General features: G+C 39.5%; 1 protein-coding gene across 7 annotated transcripts; it reads left to right on the forward strand.

The window, feature by feature from the left end:
- Positions 1–715: 715 nt before the first annotated feature.
- PUS7 (pseudouridine synthase 7) lies at positions 716–22,052 on the forward strand. Of its 7 annotated transcripts, none has more exons than XM_035340377.1 (19): positions 716–777; positions 1,536–1,704; positions 2,590–2,668; positions 3,329–3,722; positions 5,558–5,660; positions 5,761–5,862; positions 6,738–6,882; positions 8,839–8,856; positions 11,261–11,372; positions 12,689–12,766; positions 14,427–14,555; positions 14,770–14,895; positions 15,168–15,229; positions 15,383–15,543; positions 16,404–16,530; positions 17,311–17,412; positions 19,976–20,105; positions 21,146–21,237; positions 21,685–22,052. In XM_035340377.1, exons 4-19 carry the CDS (start codon positions 3,358–3,360, stop codon positions 21,819–21,821), a joined length of 1,989 nt encoding a protein of 662 aa, XP_035196268.1. In that variant the 5' UTR covers positions 716–777; positions 1,536–1,704; positions 2,590–2,668; positions 3,329–3,357; the 3' UTR covers positions 21,822–22,052. The 7 variants fall into 7 exon arrangements, with proteins under 7 accessions (XP_035196268.1, XP_035196292.1, XP_035196300.1 ...); XM_035340401.1 differs by having other exon boundaries at positions 5,558–5,654; XM_035340409.1 differs by having other exon boundaries at positions 717–777; positions 5,558–5,642.
- Positions 22,053–23,060: the final 1,008 nt, after the last annotated feature.

Genomic DNA, 23,060 nt, shown 5'->3' on the forward strand with positions numbered 1-23,060 from the left:
CTTCAGCAGGCCAGAGGTGAAGGAAGGGTGTGCAGAGCAGCCCACCATGGGCACTGCAGCCTTCGCTGGGTTGCCTCAGCTGGGAACTCTTAATTATCCCACTAATGACACCTCCCTGTGACAGCAGCTTCCTCCTTTTGGCTCTGGAGGCAGCCTTGGATGCCCTGCCTGGAGCACAAGTCCTGTGAGGAGCGGCTGAGGGACTGGGGTTGTTTAGTCTGGAGCAGAGGAGGCTCAGGGCAGGCCTTATTGCTCTCTGCAACTGCCTGAAAGGAAGCTGTGGGGAGCTGGGGGTGAGCCTCTTCTCACAGGTAACTAGTGATAGGACCAGGGGGAATGGCCTCAAGTTGTGGCAAGAGAGGTTCAGGTTGGAAATGAGGAGACATTTCTTCTCAGAAAGAGCAGTCAGGCACTGGGACGGGTTGCCCAGGGAGGTGGTGGCATCACCGTCCCTGGGGGTGTTCAAGGTGAGGTTGGACGTGGTGCTTAGGGACATGGGTTAGTGGGTGACATGGGTAGGGGGGTGGTTGGACCAGATGATCTTGGAGGGCTGTTCCAACCCTAACGATCCTGTGATTCCTCGGCTCTCTGCGCGGCCCGGGCCTGAGGCGGCCGCCGCCGCCCGCCCGCAGGGGCACAGCCGGGAGCTCCGGCCGGAGCCCGCCCCCGTACACGCGGCGTGGAGCCGAGCTGGGCCCTCCTCCTCTTCCTCCTCCTCCTCCTTCTTCTCCTCCTCTTCCTCCTCCTCCTGGCCCGTCCTCCCGAGCCGGCGTGCGGGTAAGCGGCACCCCCGTCCCCAGCTCCCGGAGCCCTCCCTGGGGCCGCAAGCCCTTCTTCCTTGTCCCGCCCGCCCCAGCCCTCAGCAGCAGGCGGCTGGAGGCGGCGGGACCGTAACCGGGGCCCCGGGCCCTCCCTGCCCGCCTCTTCCGGGGCCTGGCGCTGCCGCCCCGCTCCCCGAGCCGCTTCCCCGGGCTCGAAAGCCCGCGGGGGCGCTGCTGGGGTAGGGCCAGGCTCGGCTCCCGGCCGCCTGCCGAGCTCAGATCATCATCATCATTATCGTTATCGCGCCCTGCTGCGATCGCGCTTTGCTCCGTGACAGGTCCCATGCCCGCCTGGGAGAGGAATGAATCCCGAGTGACCGCTTGGTGCGGCAGGAAAGTCGGTGGCTCTGTCAGGACGAGGTCCCTGCTGGAACTGCTGCAGAGCCGCGCTGCGTGCGGAGCACGGCCTCTGCAGAAGCACCTGTTAGCGGGGCAGAGGGCTGAGGCAGTTCAGCAGCTGTCAGGGAAATAAAAGGCCTTTTTCCGAAACACCCTGCTCTGTGTGCCTGCACACTGCAGCTCCTTCCACTGGCTGCCCTGTGGAATCCTGCCCTGGTGGTGGTTGCCATTTGGCACCAGGCGTGAGCAGGCCGTGCCTACTAACTTTGGAGCCTCTGGCCAACACTGAGTTCTTTTAGCCATTTGTATCATTTAGTGACTTGGTATTGCACGTTTCTTTTAGAAACACGAGATTTGTATTGCTACCTCCTTCAGGAGGTATTCCAGAAGATTTCAGCGTGCTCAATGTGGATTCGTTTGCCATGGAAGGAGACTCAGAAGCCATCTAGAAGCCTTTTCCTCACCAGTGCTTTATTGCCAGCACCGCATTAATTTGGGAATATATGAGAAGAATCTGGAAATGGTGGTGAATTGCTTCTCTTGGGTATGATTTTTTTTTTTTTTTTTAAGGAGGATTTTATATTCTTTTATTTGAGGATAAACTGATGTTTCCTGTGAGTAGGTATACTGATTTGTGTATTGCTTTGCTTTCTTCTGCATGTGTTTTGTCACCCCTTTTCAGGTATCACGTGCATTTTTATGTCACGTGCATTTTTATAAGTCTCTACTTCCTTCCTTTCTTTTTTTTTTCTGTTTTCAGTCCTTCATTTGAGCAAAATGTTTCAGATGTTACTAAAACAATCTTTCCTGCCTATTTACACTAAACTTATGTGACCTTAGAACTGAAAGTCCCAACAATTAAATCTGTAGTGGCTAACAGCTAAACTGGTAACAATTAGTTAACAACTCAGCATGTGATGATTAATGACTTAGTCATGAGTCCTCCTTTAAAAACATACCCTTTAAATTTAAATGGAACATTAGAGAAATACAGAGTGATGGACATTGCTCCCTAGGGGGAGGCTGTGGTCCCATGAGAGGTGTCCTTGGTCTGGCTTGGAGCACGCTTCCCCAGCAGCATTCCCTTCCACATTTCTCCCCACAAGTCTTTTTTAGTATGTCCTCACACACGTCCTCCTTTGCCTCCCGTTGTGCTTTCTGCCATCAGCAGAATCTGTCTTTTTTAAGTATGCCTCAGCAGAGGCACTGTGTGCACCTTTTTTGAGTAGAGTTTTGGCATGCGGTGGGTTTCCTCCATTGTGGAGCCAGCTGGAAGTGACCATGATGAGCACAGGGCAGTTCAGGGCATCCTTGCAACCTTATGTTTATTTTTGTTTGGTTTGGGGTGTTTTCTTGTTGTTGTTGTTGTTGTTGTGTGGTTGTTTTTTCCCAAATTTTCTCAAATAGATATTTTTCCTTTGTTTTCCAGATCTCTAGGTTCTGGTTCTGCTGACAGAAGGGTGGCAGCTAAAGTTGCCAGTGAAGAGTCAGATCTCTGCTCCACCAGTGTGGGTAGTCATATTCTCAGAAATCATTTCACTTGCTTGTTGTTTCATTTGTCCCATGCATTCATAAAATTTGTTACCCCTTCTCTATTATCTTTTGGTCTGAATTCCATCTTGAGTTCCATGTGGGATTGTGTGTGTTAGAAGAGATGCACACAGAAAAGGAGAAGGTGAGATTTCAGGTTTAGGGGGAATCAAGCCATCTTCTCTCAATCCTTGCAAGATCAAATCGTGGTAGAACAAGGAATAATTGAGAGCAGTAATGTCTAACTTGGGAACATAAAGTTTGTTAGGCACTAAATTACTGTTGACAGCAGAGTCTGTATGGACAGGGCTCGATGCAGCTGTATAAGAGTTTCCAAGTGTGACAGTGGTTGCAAATGCATTATGTAGCATCGAATCCTGCTCTTCTATAGCTTTATATCCTTGCTGCCTCAGATGCCTATTAAGTCCCCTTAAGTCCCTAAATCTCCCTTCTCAAGTACATATTGTTTCTAGCTGTAAAAAAGAAAACAAAACCCCTTTACTTGATGTTTAACTTAAATGCAGAAAGTTTTATGGTTTTCCCAAACTGTTTCAGAGTGCAGTCCTTGGAGTGAAGAGACTATGTATTGATATTGCTCTTGAGCAGCCAGGAAATAAGCCATTCTTCTTGCTCCTCAGGGCTTTCTATCCTACACTGTGCCTTAAACATGGAAACTGTAGAAATGAATAGCGTATCCTTGAAACGTCCTCATTCTGAGGATGATGTGGCTAATGCAGACGAAATTAAAAGACAGAAGATCTCAGAGAACTCTCAGACAGGGAACAACTCTGGGCAGAGCGTTGAGACTGTAAAAGAACAACCTGACAAATCTCTGCTTGAGGACACGAAAAATGAAATAATCCCCAATGAGGAAGGTGAGGAGCAAGAAGATGAGGAACTAGAGGACAGTGATGAAGATGGAGATCCAGAGAGCTTTGCAGACATGATGAAGCATGGACTGACAGAAAGTGATGTTGGCATAACTAAATTTGTTAGCTCTCATAAAGGGTTTTCTGGAATCTTAAAAGAGAGGTAACTCTTTGTCTTGTTATATATGTTAATTCCTTGTGTTAGCAGCTCTTTTCCATTTTCCTTTTCTGACTCACAAGATGCAGTTAGATTATGTGCGGCCATTTGGGAGGTTCATTGCTTTCTGTTGCGAATGCTGAGATTGAAAGAAAGGTTTAATTTGCCATTTTTCTGGGTTGTTTTTCTCTTTTATTTGCTTTTTGTTCCTGTCAAATGGAACTCTAGAGAGGGAGGTTCTGTGTGGATAGAAATAGATGACTACACTAAGCTTTGCCATTTATCTCTATCTGTGGTAGCAGCATGCAGCATAAAACCTTGTGCAGTGCAGCTGCACTTCTGTACAGCTCTTCAGTGCTGATTCAGGAGGCACTGGTAACAGTATTGAGGCCATCCCTCTCCAGCTAAGCTATTCTTGCTCTTCCCTGACTTTTTAGTGCCTCAGTAGTTAAGCATGTATATTGGCAGGTAGTCCACTAAACTTTAACTTCCACTGCAATCAGCCATAATGTCATTTACAAAACGTAAAAGGGAATTTTATAACTCAGGATATGGAATCTTTCATTACAAACTTAGTAAGATGTTTGGCTTATAGTAGCTTTTATTTTTTTAATGAATCATCTAGTGTTTTTTAATTAAATAACATACTTGAATAAAGCTCTGTGTGCAAATACAAAAACTCTGAAGCAAAAATCATTGTTGCCACACCTCAGCAGATCAGTTTTGTTTTATACACCACGAAGTCCTTATTTTTAAATACTAGCTTCGTATATAGAACATTTTATATAATAAAACAATATGTACAAGTTATGTATTTAACCTTTACATGCAGCATTAAACAGCTAGCATAATCCTTCACTGGTGAACACAGTCTGTGCTGAACCTCCTGCTGGGAAATTTGCCAGTCTTCAAACTGAGGTGGCCAGATGTAGCTGTGTGCTAGAAATGTTTGTGGACTCACAGTTTGACTTTGATCCCAGTATATAACATCTATAATTAATTTAATCCTACCATTTTTATAGTAACCGTCACTAGCATGTCTAGACAGCTACAGATAATAAGAGAGGACGTAAAACACTCTTCCTTAGGAAGAAATTCTACCAGTAAGATGTATGGCAAACATAGGATTGGGGGGGGGATACTATAGAAACATTCCAGTGGTGATGTTTTTTTATTGATCTTTCACAATTCAGACATTCATAAGCTGAGGACTTTTTTTTTTCCCTCTTTACAAGCAGTTGCTACTTAAAAACAATTTAGCAATTGCAGCATAGACTGTTTCTACTCTTTTAAAATTAGGATGTTTTCCTCATTGGGCGTAGCAACTCAATCCAAAATGTAACAGTGAAATTTTATGTTGCTGTCCCAGAGGGTGCAGAAGATGATGTTCTCTATAACTGAATATATGTAACAGAGCTGAACTTGTCTTGCTTTCCTTAGAGAATGACTAACGCTTGCTTTATCCTGCAGGTTGTTTGAAGTGACAGCGCATTTGTGTTGAACTTGTGGTAATGTTGTAGAGTCTTAATTGTCACTACTGACAATTAAGGACATAAATTACTGATCTTTCCAAATGAGCAGGAAAATGACTGAATAACTATAGCAGGTGCTTGGTTATCTGCAAAGAAGTCTACTTGATTTAGATATGCTAGACTTTCTTCAATGTTTTCTTGGTATCTTTTTGAGGGGTGGGAATAGGTACAGCTTTCCTGTGGTTGAAGTTTCTTTTGCACTCCTTTGAATGAATTCTGTGAGCAAATAGTTTCTTAGGAAAGGGTTTTGTGACGTGGGATATTTGTATTTTTTAAATTATAGCTTTAATGCATGCTTCTTCCCATCAGATACTCGGACTTTGTTGTTCATGAAATAGGCAAAGATGGACGTGTGAGCCATTTAGATGACTTTTCTGTCCCAGTGGATGATGAGGTAAATTCTGAGGTAAAGGTAATGGCTAAACTTGTTAAACAAGAACATAGACTGAAAACTGTTTTATGTGGGTTATTGGATGTTTGTTTTTTTCTCCCCTCCCTTAAATGTGTGTCAGGACCCATCGGAAGAAACATTTACAGTTTTGTCAGATGAAGACAAGCAGCGTTTAGAGGAGCTCCAGCTTCTTAAGAATAAAGAAACTAGTGTTGCCATCGAGGTAAAACTAATAAATGGGATAAAATTTGTGGGAGACAGGGTAAAAGTGAGTGACTGGAAGGTATGTTCTTTCTAATGCATGCGTGGCATAAGAGCAGCTTGACCATGATGTAGCAGTAGGTAATACTGAACTGTTGCTAATTTAGGTGCAATTCTCTAAAGCATTACAGATATACTCAAATTCATGCACGTGAGTAGTTAAGATCTCAGTGGGACTATGCATATGAACTCAAATGCATGTCTTAATTTCTGTGGTGTTAAAATTTTCTTGCAATATTTTGGTTCTCTGTCTAGAAGTGTTTTATAGGATATTTGTGTGAGAAGAATTAAATAAAATCCATCCCGATAAAAATACTACTTCCAAGGGCATTGCTTAGTGATTTAATAGAAAAGAGGATAAATATGGTCTTCTGTCACAAGAAATTAAAAAGATTCAAAACAAAAACTTCATATTTTTAATTCTTGAGCTACATTTGGGTTAGAGAAATGAGTAAGATTAGGCCTGGTAATTTCAAATAAGCAATCCCATGAATCTTAGCTAGTGATTTTTTTTTATTTTTTTTGTCCTTTAACGCATGTAGAAAATCTTGGTTTTGCCAGAGTTATCGTTAGAAGAGGGAATTTTGTTAAGCTCAAAAGGGGGGAATTAGTCTTTTTTTTTTTTTTTTTTTTACTTCGAATGTTGAGACTGGGATTTGTATCAGTTAATTACTATCTTTCAAATTCATGGCTAGGGCAGGCTTTTTAAAGTGTACCCATTAAGTACTTTAGTGTGATTCAGTAAGTTTTCTGTAAGCACACAAAACTTCAACTCAGAGAGTCCTTCTCCTTTTGTGTTATTTTATTTGGTTTGTGTATGCATATGTTTTACCACAGGTAATTGAAGACAGTAAAGAAAAAAGAACAGTCATCCATCAAGCTGTTAAGTCCTTGTTTCCTGGACTGGAGACTAAAACAGAAGATCGAGATGGAAAAAAATACATTATTGCCTATCATGCTGCTGGGAAAAAGGCACTGGCAAGTGAGTTTCAGTATTTGGGTGAAACTAACCTGAAAATTAAAAAAAAAAACATTAGAAAGTACTTCACATGGGGTGTACGTTCTGAAATGTAGCCTGGCCTTTTACTTTTTGTCTGTGCTGATGCCATGCATCTAAAGTAACTAGGAACACAAGTGGTATCTCACATTTAATTTTTTTACTCACTTTTCTTTCCAAATCGTTAATCAAGTACATTTATGCTAGAAGTGTGAGGATCTTTTGGTATTACAGGGGAACAGGCAAAACAGGGGCTTTATTATGTGTATTGTTTGAACATAGCCTTCCAGGACTTGCCTGGATCTGCAAGCGTGCGCTGTGTTTGTGGTTGAAATACACTTAGCGTGTCTTGACTGTCTCGAAAAATCACGATAAAATTCTCCATGACTTGAATTGAGACAGGGCCTATTTGTTTTCTTTAGTTTTGCATAAACATAATATATTTATCGTGGTCTTTAAGATAGTTTCAGTCACTAGTTTTGAAAGCAGAAGTAGCCATGTTTTATTTGCAAAAGATTATCCTTACTGATTATGTCATGGTTACTATTTTGGTACAGTAATGAAAGATTTTTAAAATGCAACAATATATATACTCTTACCAAATCTTGTTTAAGTTACAGGGGATGAATTCATATGTTCTACATCATTTAATGTGTTTTATTTTTTAATTTAAATGCATTTTGATTTTACTTTGATCCTTCTGCAGTTTGAGAGGATTGTCTAAATGAAAAATTTGCACACTTAACTAAAGGTTCTAAAGTTTGGTTTGAACTGATTTATTCCTATTTCATTTCAACCTACTGCAAGTGGTATAGTACGTAAGGCTAGCCCTCTTCATTTTAAAAATAAAGGAGATGGAGAAAGCAAAATAGAAGGAAATAAGATAATTTAAAATTTGAAAGAAGACCATCTCCACATTCAATGTAGTTATTACTTCTAAAGCTTTTTTAGGCAAGTATGGGAATGTTGTATTTTATTGGTACAAGTTATAATGTGTTATATATCTTGTTTAACCATTTAGAAACTCTGTATGTTTGCATGCTTTATGCATGGAGTATGTATACTTACCAGCACAAAATTCTCCTCAACCAGTTTTGTTCTCTGTTGGTTTGTAATGGTTTTACCTCCACCTCTCCCTTCTGCTTGCATATATTCTTTAACCATTGTTACAGTCAAGTGGTTGTTATTAAGCTGACCAGTCTGATTTAACAAATACCATATAAAAAAACGAAGTATTTGGAATACACTGAAGAGAATTTAGTGATGTATCTCTAGGATGACAACATTTTCTGGAGCAGCATTTTGTTATGCAGAGGGCCATCATCTAAAGCTGGACTCTTAAGTCACAGTGCTACAAACACCTGGGCGAGTTGGTGGAGATGTGTACAGTTTTAGTGGGTGTGTGTAAGTGCTAATGGATGTGGGGTTTGAGTGCAAGTTCCTATTAGTCAGGGTTATGCTTTACAGCCACTAACACATCTCAATCCTGAGCAGGTTCCCCAGGCAAGAAACATTGCAGAAGCCTGTAATACTCACTAATTAACTATCTGATTACTTTTGTTTATAATGTAAAAGGTTACCAAAAATAGTTTCCTAAAATCTTAAAATTAAAAGCTGCTGTCTGTTTATATTAAGTTCACACCCGAAATACCTAAAATACCGCCTTACTAAATTGTCAGTTAATTGCTGTTTCATCATTGTCCACAAATGAAGTTTGTTGCATCTCCGATTGAAGCTTTCCATATGTTCACTGTTTGCCTCTGCACGATTCCATTGCATAACTGTCTAAATTGCTGTCATCCACCACCTAACTGTTGGATGCTCTCTAAAGCATAAACAATCCCATAACCATAAACCTGCATGTTCACCTCTAAAAACCCTTTGACAGTCTAAAAATTAAATGCTACTCTTTTGTGCTCTTTATGCTATGCATTGGGACAGAGGTCAGAACTGCAACAGGTAAGAGATGTTGACATTTCATGCTAACAAAATGAAATGCCAACCATTACGACCTCCTAAATTGTGAAGAGACTGGCCAAAGCAGTAACAATTAACTAAAAAAAACCACAATACTACAACAAAACAAAAAACCCAACCTACACACAAATAATGATTACAATTCCCAGAAACAGCTAAGAATTAAGCTTGTGCTATCTCTTTTTCACTAGTGCAGTATAGGCAGAGAAAGTCTGCCAGTAATAAGTGATGTGAATTATTGGGGTTGACTATACTTATCTATCTGCATACTATAATGGTAAATTTTCCTTTGATTTCATTAAGCTAAAATGTTACCCTTCAGCCTTATATTTCAAAACCCATTTGCCAGATGTATACAACTTTCAAAGTATGTATTATATGTCCTGATCTTAACAGAGAGCTTCTAGCTCTCAAGTTGCAGCAAAAGGTTTGGAAAAAATACTGGAAATACGATTTTACTGTGAAATACATAATGAGACTCTGAAAAATAGCAATAAGGAATGCCATCTGCCCAATTGAATACTTCAGAGTGTTGGGTGAGGAATGGTTAAATATTGGGATTATAGCTGCAGCATTCCAGGACTTAGTGCTGGGGATAGGGATGTGGCTGTGATGCCCGGAGGTGAGAAGCCTGTGGGTATATTGTGCAGAGTCCTTTTAGCCTTGCCTTGATTAGGGCCCTCTTTTAGGAGGTTGTCAAACTAACTGCTTGCAAGATGAATTAGTTAAATTTGAAGAACTGTTTTGTCTGGAGAAGACCTTCCTTGTGAATCATTCGCTGTTTTCCCCTCTTCTCTTTTAATTAATGAGTTCTTCATGAAGGTGTGTTGTTCTTCAAACTGAATGCAGTATTTCATTGAGTGTGCTTAAGAAAAGTGGTGGCTCAGAACAGCGACCGCTAGCATCATGAGGTCTCTTAACGGATTTTTGATCATGGTACTCAGTTTGGAGCCCAGGAAATTTTATACTGTTTTTGTGCCAGGACTTTGCTTAGGTCCTGGTACAAGACAATCTTTGGATTAATTTTTAAGTGATTAAAAACTATGTATATAGTATTTCAAACTGTAGCATGAGAAATTGTTTTGACAGAAGTTTTTGTGTAGATGGCACTTTCTCAAGAAAGGCAAGAAGAGCTGTCCTTTAGCGAAAAGTTTAATGGAGCTTAAATGTATTCACTGTCTGCGCAGGATATCTGAGGTTTATTAAACAAATGTGAAGAAAACCAGCAGTGTTTTCCAAGACCTTCCTTTTGGTGTAGATGTTTATATACTGGAATAGGACTGGCTTTTTTAGATCGGTTTTATGTTTAGGAAAGAAAAGCTCTATTCTGTACAAAACAATGCATGTCTGGTGGCTACCAAGAGATAAGGTGCTTCTTCTTTAAAAACAAATCCTTAATTTTGTTCTTGTAAAAGAAATAATTGATAAACAAAGCACCTCAAAATAGGTTGCTAAAGCTTGTAGAGTGAACCTTCATTCCCAGTAATGTCATCAACAGTGGATGATAGTCAGAGGAAGGCTTTATCCCTGGAAGCTTTTGGTGTAACAGAAGCTCGACAAATGTATTGACTGTTTTGCTTTCCTCTCCAGCAATCTCCAAATAATTGTACAGAACTGTGTATCAGTTGATAGTCTGCAGGAGGTGAAGTTCTCTCCCTCTGGTGCTTTCTAAACATGACACAGTATCTGGCTTGAATTACTTGTTAATGTTGTGATTGTGCCAGATTTTTCTTTCCCACATGACTTAAAAAAAATCCATAGAATATCCTGAGTTGGAAGGGACCCACAAGGACTGTTGAGTCCAACTCCTAATTCACCTTAATATTTTAATAATAAACTTTTTTAAGCTTTTATAGAGATACAACCCGTTTTCTCATTACATACAGAATAAAATCCTACAAAAATAAATAACATATTAGTACTATAAATATTACTGTAGTCATCCTATAAACAATGCTCCAATGGTCCAAATCTATTAATTAGAGAAGGCACCAGATGAAAAGTGGAGAGGTTTTTACTGTACTGGCTAAAAGTAAGTATAATGACAATGCTTTTGAGGAGTTTAATCAGACAACGTGGCAGTTAAGTGACGTGGGGATATTTTTATGTAGTTTCATGACAAAGGACCTGTCACCATTTCACTGAAGCTTTTTTAGGTGCCAGGATTGATTGAACAGAAATGTACAGCCAGTGGAAGGTGAGAAGGTACTTTTCAATGTTCTTTGCAGCTTTTGCTGTCAGTATGTATGTATTTATTTTTAAAGCAGATGGAGGTTTTCAGAAATTGACTTTTACACATTTGTTTTAAATGGAACAGCAATGGCAACCATATTCATTGTAATAAAAAAGTGACGCTGCTAAACTTTTAACCTTTTTATTTTTAAAGATCCAAGAAAACACTCTTGGCCAAAATCTAGGGGAAGCTACTGCCATTTTGTACTGTACAAGGAGAACAAGGATACTATGGATGCCATTAACGTCCTATCAAAATTTTTAAGGTGAGGCTGCTGTTTCTGTCAACTTGTCTAGCACACTGTCTTCCCACTGCTTATTTCATGTTACTGTAAATGTTAAGCCTCAGGGTTACGTAAGAGCAATACAAGTGGTTACTGTTGCCTAATCTTTAGCCTTTTTTTTTTTTTCTTAAAAAAAAGACTTTATTTGAAACTGTTTCAGAAGTCCAAAGTGATCTCAAGTGATTTTAAAAGGCTGTACCCTATTCCTTCAATGGAAAAAAGCTGCACAATTCAAACTGGCCATCTGGAGAAGGGCTAGGCAGCTCATAGCCTCAATGTAAATAACATTAATTAAAATCCAATTTTATTCAAGTGTGTGAATAAGTGTGTTTTATGCAGGTATGTTATGAATGTGTGTCAGATACTGTTGTGATAATATGCTAATTGGTTGCTAAGTACTAATTGATAAACTGTCATTCCATGTATTAATTTCTCCAGTACAAACAGAGCCTTAAGTCCTTTTACCCCACAAAATGCAACAACAAACAGATTTGTGAAAGGCATAATGTGAACACACAAAATTACGGACAAAGAATTATTTTCAAATAGGGTCAAGTCAGGGATCTATTCCCTGCTTTTCCATCCCCCTTCACTGTTCTTGTTCAAAAATAAATATCTGCACTTCAGACAGTAACCAGTACAATACTAATACTTGCATTTGAGAAGAGAACATTAGGAATATAGTTTGGTGGAAATACATACCTAGTGGCAATCCTGCTACCACCTGGTGCCCACAGCTGGAATAACGGGATGTATTTCCTGTGTGACACAGGTTGTAGTACACAAAGTGGAAAGGAAATTTCCTTTTTGAGGGAAGAAATGGAACAAATTTTAAGTTAACATATTTTCATATAACGTGCATGCATGGTATTCAAATAGACATGCTATTTGAAATTTAAGGAAGAAGTGGACCTGCTGTTTTTTTTTATTATTATTATTTATTATAATGGCTACATATTCGTAAACTGAGTGGATATATAGAGAGAAGTATTTCAAAGCTTGTACTTCAAAAGCACAGTTGTGGATCTTTTTGCATAAAATTAAAACAGGGAAGTGTGAGTTTTATTTACTTACAGATGAGCTTAGGAAATGTCACACACATTTAGGAATGTTGAATTGCAGCCTACTTTTGGGGAAGAATGCAAGTCTACCTATATAAATGTATGTTCTATTTTCAATAGAAAATATATATTTTCCACATAAAAGATAAATTAATAATTCTGGGTAATTATACTGAAAATTGTGTTCAATCTGTGGCTACTTTAACATTTTTTTTATCTTTCACCATCGCCTTTAAGAGTGAAGCCAAACATATTTTCCTACATGGGAACTAAAGATAAAAGGGCTATAACAGTTCAAGAAATTGCTGTTCTTAGGTAAGTGAAAATACCCTGGAGTGATTGCACTCCTACCATGATGGCTTGGCTACCTCACTAAAAAACTAAGACTCGTTATGCACATAAGATCAGGACATGAATTTGCTGTTCATGTTGTTACATGCTTGAGCATGTGATAATGAATAATCTTTTATTTATTTATTCCTTGGAGACTGCTAATATTTTCAGGCAGTGGTGCTCTGAGTCATAGGCTAGGTACATGTAAATGCAGCTAATATTTGGCTGAAGCAGTGGGGCAAATTTCCTGTGTACTCTTGCACTGCACAGCCCTCGTGCAACAGCAGATAAGCAGAATGACACGGTGAAAATCCTGTCACATTTCCTTCCTGACTTTTGTTTCCCCCTTCCTCCAGCTGGAATTCCATTTCCTTTCTCACTGAACTCTGAACAGCTCCAGAGAAGGCTAACCACTGCCTTTGCTCATCTGTGAGTAGCCAGAAGGGGAAGAAAAGACAAGGAATTTTACTTGCCTTAACCTACTCCCATAATAAAACTTTTTTTGGCATACTTCAAGATAATTACATGGTTCCTAGGCACTTGAAATTAGTGCTACATTAGTAACAGAGGATGTTGGATGCCTCACATTCATGTATTACAATATCTGTTTAGCTGGCTGGAATATTCTGCCTTTACTGATATTTACAGCTCTTTCAAAACCACAGTCCTCAAGTGGAGGAATTCTGAGGTTTGAGAGCCAGTAATTTATCAAGTTCTTGTTAAAAGGAGGGCATTCACTACTTAATTGTTCGTAATTTTCCTTCCTGTTGTTTGCATGTGCATACACTGTGCATATAAAAGGAATTAATTTGTGAACTATGTGAGGAGCCCAGATTCTCGTTACTAAAAACAAGTTTACCAATTGATGGCAATTCACTGAACTTGTGGTGTAACCATCTCAGGTGCTGTTCTCTTTACTTTTAACATGATCACATTTAACATTGCGTCCAAGAGCTTTGGTGTGTTGTAAGCATTGCCAGCTTCCCCGGGAGGAACATACTGATTCTGGTGCACGTTCAGTAGCGTCACAGCACCAAACTCTGCTGTAGATCACTGGACACAGATATCATGGGGAAGGAGAAGTTACCTATTCTTGGCCCCCCTCTGAGCTGATTATGCTGGCCATATTGTTTGATAAACTTGTCTCTCCTGGTGTAAATTTTAGCAGAAGCGTCAAGGAGCAGCTCTGCGATGCAAAGAACAGGACATAGTTCTGAAAGAACTAGCAACAAAAATGACAGAAATCAGTGAGGGTTTCATACTCCTTCACTTCCACTGAGCTCACACAGTGGCTAGTTACATAGCACAGTCTGAGAGTTAACCTGGGTGCATTCACGATGTATTTACTCAAAGCAGAGTTAGGCTTGTGGTGTGGAGTAGCACTGTACTTTAATATTAAAAGCTTTTTTTTTTTAATGCATGTGCTAACATAGATGTGAAAAGACAGTATTAACACTTGGTCAAAGTACGTGTTTTCTCTGCAATAAGTAGGCCTTAAGAATGTTCTCTTCTTCTCAGAATCTCTCTTCTTTAACTGGACTGTCATTGCTTTTTTGTTTCAAAATGATGGCATTTCTATATTTATCTAACTTACCTGCTTCTCTAAGCATAGGGTGGTCACTGTTGGTCTGTTTCTTTTTAGAATCACTGCACAAAGACTTGCTCATCTGAATAAATGCTTGATGAACTTTAAATTAGGAAATTTCAGTTACAAGAACCATCCACTGAAATTAGGAGAGCTGCAAGGGAACCATTTCACTGTTGTTCTCAGGTAATATGTTAGTGTGTATTTAGTCAGTTCTGTTAGATTCCTTTAACAGGGAAGGATGTCAGTGTATCTTACGTTGCAAAAAAGAAGAAAAATCCAATTGGCAGGAGGCTATTGAATTTATTAAGTACTGTATAATGCTAATGTTGAGCTGTAATATTTTGGGGATTATGAAATTGTGTAAGCCCTTATGACATTTTATTTTTTTTAATGCTAGAAATATAACAGGAACTGATGACCAGATAGAACAAGCAATGAATTCTCTCAGGGAAATTGGATTCATTAATTACTATGGAATGCAAAGATTTGGAACTACAGCCGTTCCTACATACCAAATTGGCAGGTATGTGTTGTTTTCATCACTTTATTTTTTTAATCCCTATGTAACTTCTAATGTATTTCTGGGAAGTTTTTTCTGTCCTATCGCATATACCAGTTTTAATTTTAGATTCAAGAAGGACCTTGTTTCTGAACGAGCTTCAGCAGGCATTGTGTGTAATGCCACCACTTCTAGTATTGCATAAACGCAAACAATACTTCTTATTTCAAATAAGTTTGCTCAATCTTAAAATATATTTAGCAAGTTTTTAATTAACTTTCTTGTTTGAATCTTAGAGCTATTCTACAGAACAATTGGAGTGAAGTAATGGATTTGATATTAAAACCACGACCAGGAGGTAAGGTTCCAACCTCAACTATTCTGTGATTCTGTTAACCTGTGTAATGTGTCATGAGTGAAGTGTTAATTACTCAACTGTTTTAACAAAAGGTGAAATGAATGTTTTTTTGGAGTGTAGATAAAATATCTTTATTCTGCATTCTTGTTCTAGCTGAAAAGGGATACTTAGTAAAATGCAGAGAAGAATGGGCAAAGACTAAAGATCCAGCAGCAGCCCTCAAGAAACTACCTGTAAAAAGGTGCGTGGAAGGACAGCTTCTACGCGGACTCTTAAAGTATGGAATGAAGAACATAATCTCTGCATTTGGCATAGTGAGTGTAAAAGTGCTGTGGGCTATTTACTTGAATAAACGTTTTCATGGTATCATGATGAATTAGAAATACTCTCATCAGGCATCTCTCGGTCTAAGTGTAAAATCTTTAGCCTACGTTTTTGCTTGAAGTACTGCTGATGGTAACATGACATATTCACCGTAAAATGATCTCTCCGGTTTATACAACGATCTCTTTAACAACGATCTCTTTAAGTTGGAAGCAATACAGCTACACTTAGTAACCGTGTATAATACAGACCTGATGATTTTGTAGAGATTCAGTATGATAATTCTTCCTAATGCTTTAAAAGTATAAATCAAACTGATAATATGCTAATGAACCAGTTTTGTATGGGTGGTGGATTCACTGTCACTTTCAAGTTCTGTAATTACGTTGAAATCTTTGGAGAAGATAGCTCATAACCAGCAATTATTGGGCCCAGCACAGGAGCTGGGAATAATTTCTTGTTTATGAAGAACACAATTAGAATAATGCTATGCCTTAATATCTGCAAAGTTCACGTAAGATTTCAGAAGGTTGAATATGATGAATTCAGTGTTTCTTTTAACAGCCCCATGTGTTTGAGCTGTTGAACAAAAAAACAAAAAGTTTACCTTGTTTTTAATTTAACCACAGAGTTTTTGTGTGTGTGGATTTCAAATGTATAAAAGCATGATTTCTTCACATACTTTTTTCCTAAGTCACAAATAAAAAACACAAGTCTGTATATCAAATTGGTTTGTTAGTCCTGTTGCTGGAGAAGGTAACATTTCAAATATGTGCATTTTTGGCTTATGAGTAAAAGAAAAACCTACAAATACGTATTTCTAATTTTTCACGTTTTTTTAAACCTCCAGATACCAAGAAACAATCGTTTAATGTATATTCATAGCTACCAGAGTTACGTCTGGAATAATATGGTGAGCAAGAGAATAGAAGAATATGGGCTTAAAGCTGTACCAGGAGATCTTACGCTTAAAGGAGGTAAAATCAAACAGTAGCAAAAAAAAAAAAAAGGCTGGTGTTGCTTTGTAGTACAAATTGGTAGGAAAACAAGGTGCAAATATGCATTATCACATAAATAGATCTGCTTTCTCTTCCCTGTGACCCATTTTAGTCCAGTGTCTTCCAAATCCCTTGGCCAGTTTTAGGCACATTTTGCAAGGAATCAGGAGTGAGGAATTACACGTCCCTGAGCGGTTGGTTCACTCGTTTTTCCAGTTAGGCAGTTGGATAGGGAAGGGGGACTGTGAAGGACTGATTGACCTCAAGAATTAACCCAAAAACACAAACCTTGTTGAGCTATGGAGAACTATGGAAGAAAGGTTTATGAAAGCTTTAGCCGCAGGAATTTTTGTTTACATTAGTATCTAGCAAAGCAGCAACTGCACTCAGTCAAAACTATCTTCACTTGGATTTGCATTTAGCTGTGGTGGGATTGTCCATGATATTTCTCCTTCACGTATGCCTGATATGTGGTAAGGGGATTGATTGCTTGAGTGAAATAAGCAGTCCTTATTTCACTCAGCTTTAAATGTCTCTGGAAGACTCACACCAGGCTGTGAGTCTGCTGCTAACTGGCAGCCTTGAAGACTATTATTTCTTTTATTGGAAATGTTGTCTGTTACAGTGGAGATAAAACAGAGTAGTTAAACCCCTCTAAGTAGTGTTATTTCAGTCAAATGGCTCACTTTAAATTTGGCTAATGTTAACTGTCACAGGCATCTATACTGGTAACTCTTTACTTCTCTGTCCTGATTGTAGCCACAGCTGTTCACATTGAAGAAGGAGATGTTCATAACTACACCATCCATGACGTTGTGATGCCCTTGCCTGGATTTGATGTTATTTATCCAAAGCATAAAAGTAAGTCTGACTATTAACTTACATAGTCACTCTGAAACTGCAGGTCTGCTTTAAGGTTGCTTTTAAAAGGAAGATGAGATCTGTGCAACTTTCCTGATCATTAAAAATTAGCTATTTCAGAGCTGTGCTCTAGTAGTAGGTACGCTACCGTCAATCTCTACCCTTAAGATAACGCTGTTCATTACAATTTAACATAAACCTGTTTAAGATTTCTTTTTAGCAAATAGCTTTTCCAGAAAGCTTCTAATGAGGCAAAATGATTTATCTTGGTAGAAGGGAAAAAATTGTGAAAGGTTCATTTAAAAAGTATATGCACTTGATTTTTTTTTTAAATTAGAAAACTAGCTCAACTTAGAATACATAACCCAAAATCTTGATGTTAGGAAAAAGAACCAGATCTGGTTTAATTAAATGTTAACAAGTATAAATGCTAAAAAAATGCATCTCTCATCTGTTGTATATAAGGTATATTGGATTTAAATTGTTTTTATTGGAATAGGTTTGGCAATCTATAACTATCTGCATGGAGCCCTGTGTTGTTATTAAGGTACAGAGTTGTAGAATCATTTCAGTTGGAAGGGGACTCAGGAAGCCATCTGGTCCAAACTTTTGGTCAAAGCAAGGGCAGCTTGCCCAGGGCTTTGTCCTGTCAGGTGTGAAACTTCCGAGGACAAATAGTCTTTAATGTCTCCTCTGAGTCTTCTCTAAGCTAAAGAAGCCCATTTGTCTCAGATTCCCCTCACAAGGTATGTGCTACAACCCCTTGCCATTGGGGTGGCCCTCCATCAGATTCATTAAAGTTTATCATCATGTATTTTGTACTGGGGTGCCTGTACCTGGACACCCTATTTATTCCAAGTGCAATCTAATGAGTGCCCAGCAAGGGGCAGTAATTGTTACTGGCGTAGCTACTGGCTACGCTCCCACTGACAGAGGCCAGCATGCCATTAGCTTTTGTTGCTGCCAGTTTGTCTGTTAAGTGTCCTTTCCCCCAGGATTCCCAAGTAACTGACAGCAGTGTTGCTCTGTAGCCCTTACCATTACAAGGAGTTAATCATTCCTGGGTACGGGACTTGTTCTTTACAAATGTCATGAGGTTGCTCTTGGCCTGTTCTTCTAGCCTCTGCCTCTGACTGGTAGTCCTGCCCTTAAGCGTATCGACTGTTCCCCCAGTTTAGTTTTGTCCACAAACTTAATGGAGGAAGAGCTGCAAAGTTATTTAACATATCATGTCCTAGTTCCTTGAGGAGCTGTGCTGTTAACAAGCTTCTAGACAGAGCACAAACCAGCGGTGACTGTCCTTTGGGACCATGAGCCTGACAGTTCTTTACCCATCTAGCAGTCCACCTACTGTAATGTTCTAACCTTGGATGCAAAGATGCTGTGTGAACATGTTGAAAGCCTTGCCAAAGGCAAGACCAGCAACGTTCACTGCTCCCCACTCATCCTCAGACGTAATAATTTCATTATAGAAGGCTCTCTGAGCTTTGGCTTTCCTAATGCCATCCCTGTGTGCCTAGGCTGTGCTTGGATATCCTTTGTTTGAAGGCTGTCCTAGGTTTCACCTACTGTATATGTCCTTCTTAGATAGGAACTTAGTCACAAATTCCCTACTTATCCCAGCCAGTCTTCCAATATTTGGTTAAAATGTTTTTGTGCTTTGCTGTCCCTAAAAGACTGGTCAGCTCTCTTGATTTTCTTTGGCTGTCAGAACCGAGTCTCAGAGCTGGATCCCATTCATAGCCCATCTCTCTGAAACATTTGGAAAGCAACGATCTATTTACAGTGTATGGCACTGAACCACATTGAATTAAAAGATTGGAAAGAAAAGCTGGAAGTTTTTTGTGTTCAGTGTATTTTAAATTTAAATGGAATTTTCCCATGGGAATCCTAACTTATTCCTGTTTGAACTTCCATTGCATGGAAGTCATGCTGACAATTGCACTGCAGACTATTGGCATCGGACAACATTTTAGCTGCAGGATATTCTTATGTTTCCATTGCCTTCCATGTCTTCCCTTAGTGTACATAGGCACACCCTTACTTAGGGATGCAAGGCTGTAATAAAATTCCTCATTCTTTTGGCAGTGTCAGATCTACTTACAGGTACCTACCGGCTGAGTTCCTCAGAGGGCTGGCTTTCTTAACCCATTTCAGTCTCTGCTTTTTCAAATGTAGAACAAGGGGTAGTCTGCTTCCCCCGCCCCCTTTTTTTTAAACTCCATATATTTAAGGTTAGTCCTCTGAAGTTCGTTGACATTTCACTGACATCTTACACACATCTTCCACTTACCTAAAGTATTTTGTAAGTTTTGTTTTCAGCTGGAATTTTGATTTGCTAAAAAAGATTCTTTCTTGGTTTCTTGCCTTTACTAATCAGATTCTATAAGCAAACGCTGTAGGTAGTAAGATTTGTTAGACAAAAGTTTAAAATTAGGATTTACGTTTAACCCATATATAACCGTATGTGCTGCAAACTTAAAATACAAAGGAAGGAATGCTCTATGAAAACTGTTTCAGTCTGCTGTGCTACATTCTGATTAACTATTTTTTTCTCTTCCAGTTGGTGAGGCCTACAAGGAAATGCTTGTAGCTGACAATCTTGATATCAACAACATGAGGCATAAGATCAGAGATTATTCACTTTCTGGAGCATACAGAAAGATTATTATTCGACCTCAGAATGTCAATTGGTAAGTAGGAGGATAGACAAACTTCTATGTGGATTGACAGCATAGAGTATATGTGGGATGACTATGTTAGAAGCTTTAGATTGACCTATGGCATGTACATATAGACTAAAGTATGGGTAGGGAGAAATCTCTGTGCATTTTCCTCATGTTGGTTATAAAGCTGAAATTGAACCATAGCCTTATTTCTAGAGTGGTCCTCTGGTTTTCGGATGCACTAGTGTCAAAATGTCCATCTGTTTGTTACTCTCCTTGCAAGGGCTTGCCTAAACACTTCATAGATAACTATTCATGTTGAAACCATGATAGATAATATTCAAAGTAGTCATTTGTTGCAATCTTGCTATGAGAAAGTTGGTCTCCAAGTAACTCTGTGTCAATCAGAAAGATCTAGATCACTTCAATATACTGTAGTAGAGACACAACCTAGTTGTCACACAGCAACCAAATAAATACCTTTTAAACAGGTAATCCTACAAATGTGCAGAAAGACTTCATCAGTGATAAATAGACAAAATATGGAGGGTTTAGGAGGGAGTCAAAAACCTCAAATATTTACATTTTATTTTAATTATTATTGGTATTTAAAGCTTATCTACTTCCCAGTTACTTTTTTCAGCCCAGACACTACACGTGGAATGATTTCTATTATATGAATACCTAAATACGTATTTAAGCGTTTTCAAAGAAGTTTAGAGGGTTTTCTTCAAAGTGAATGCTTTTTATTTTCCTTCCAAATATTCTTAGAGTTTACACCATTCTTCCCCTAATTTCATAAACTATACTTCTTGTGTAGCTGGAAATCCTGATATGCCTATGCCATGGGAAGAAAAATTAATTATGCAAAGAAATTTCTCACTAGTTCATTATTTTGTGATAATCCTCATCAAACAGAGGCAAGCTTTCTATATAAAGCTTTACCAGTTATTGCAAGATAAATTCCATAATAATTTCATTAGAAAATCATTCCATCTCAGTTGTATGATTGTAACTGGCAAATTTGAATAATAGTAATAATAATAAATCTTATGTATGTTATAAAGGGAAGTTGTTGCATATGATGATCCTAAAATCCCATTATTTACTACGGATTTGGATAAGTTGGAAGGAAAACCATTACCAGTTCTTCCTATGGGTAAGTTAGTGTTCTTGCTGATCTTTAAGTTTTTAAAATGACTTTGGTCACAAAGTCTTTTGGCACTACTCTGTAGGAGGGGAAGGGGGAAGAGAAAGGAATTTAATCTTGAAAGAACAAAAGCCTAGTTGTTGTTGTTGGTTGGTTGATTTTTATAGCGGCACAAACGCCCACACAAACCAAGGAAAACCTGATTCTTAACAAAATGAATTATCATTACCAATAAATACCTAAAACATCGCTTTCTGCTGCGAGAAAACTTTATTTAAAGTTGTTTTTATGAAATTCTATGTTACACTGTAGATTGTATATTTGAGTGTAGTGGTAATGGCTGTTCTGTGGATTTAAGGGTGGTGGTGGAAAACTTGGGTCCACTTCAGATGACATCTAGAATAAGTATTAATTATATTCTTAACTTTTTTTGCTTTGTGTCTCCTCTCACAATAGATGGTAAGTTCAGGGCACTGAAGATGGAGTTCTCGCTTCCCCCATCCACTTATGCTACTATGGCGATTCGAGAAGTGTTGAAAATGGACACAAGCATAAAAAACCAGACACAACTGAATACTACCTGGTTGCGCTGAATGAGCTGCTAGAACATCTTAGCTTTTAACATGTATAAAGTGTTTTCCTATTTACATGTTCTGTACAAATCTTAGATTGCTAGTAAGAGATTTGTATTTTTTTAAGTTTTTATTAGTGCAAGCATTTAACTTCATTTACAAGTCATTTACAAGATGATGGTTGTAATATAATATAGGTTTTAGTGACTGGTGCTTTTAAATGAATGAATAAACGTGTTGCTTGAGCTTTAACACGGCTGCATTTTTAAGAAGCGGGCTTATAATAATTTCAGATTTGGAAGAATGTTTAGCTTGCTTTTTTTTCAGTGAGCAGTGAATGTTTTTGCAAATTCTGAAGTTTCTTCAGATATATTAAATTACAGATTAGGAAACTGAATTGAGATGTTAATATTATACTCAAAGAAATCTGTGCTGGTGTGGTCGAGGATTCTGTCAGCAGGGCTGTAATGATGTAGAGCTGCTTTAATCTCCTTGGGAAAATATTTGCGCCTATTTTCCTGCTTTGCCAATACCTGTACCAACATCAGGTAGTGGGAATAAACGCACTGAAAAGCCTCGTATGGGTAACACCTCGCTGTGTCCCTCGGCAGGGGGAGCCAGCCTTGGGGCACACACAGGGCCCACAGGGGCGGCCCCTTCCCGCCCCTTCCCTCAGGCGACGGCGGGCAGGGGGCGGGCGGCCGGGGCGGGAGCGGCCGCGCGTGCGCAGTGCGCGCCTCCGGCCCCGCCCCGGGGCTGCGCAGCGAGGCGCTGACGTGGCAGGGGCGGGGCGGGGCGCGCGGCGGCAGGTGAGCGAGCGCGGTTCCCTCACAGGGGCTGAGGGCTCCGGCCCCGGCGGCTGAGGGCGGGCGGTGGGGACCCGCTGGGGACCCGCTGCTGGCGGTCACCTGGTGCCCGCACTCGGCTGTGGGGCCGGACCGGGACTCCCCGGCTGGGGGCCGCGGTGTGGGATCGCCCACGGCCTTGTGGAGCTCCTGAAGGCAGTGTTGTGTGCCTTCCTCTCCTGGTCTCCCGACTTTGTCTCCTCCTTTGCGCCGTTCCTGCTGTCTGCTTAGCGGGGTTTTTAATTTAATTAAAACCTGTAGTGACGAAGTGCAAGCGTTTAAATTTCATTTTTAAATGTTGTTTGGAAGATGACGTTAAAAAGCGGAGAGCTGAGCTGTCCAAGCGCAGCTCCTTGCGGCCGTTTTGGTTTCCGTCTATGTGGTCGCCGTCTCAATTGCAGGTCCGGATTTGTCT

Source organism: Oxyura jamaicensis, chromosome 1 (assembly GCF_011077185.1).
Source record: "Oxyura jamaicensis isolate SHBP4307 breed ruddy duck chromosome 1, BPBGC_Ojam_1.0, whole genome shotgun sequence".
NCBI classification, from domain to species: Eukaryota; Metazoa; Chordata; class Aves; order Anseriformes; family Anatidae; genus Oxyura; species Oxyura jamaicensis.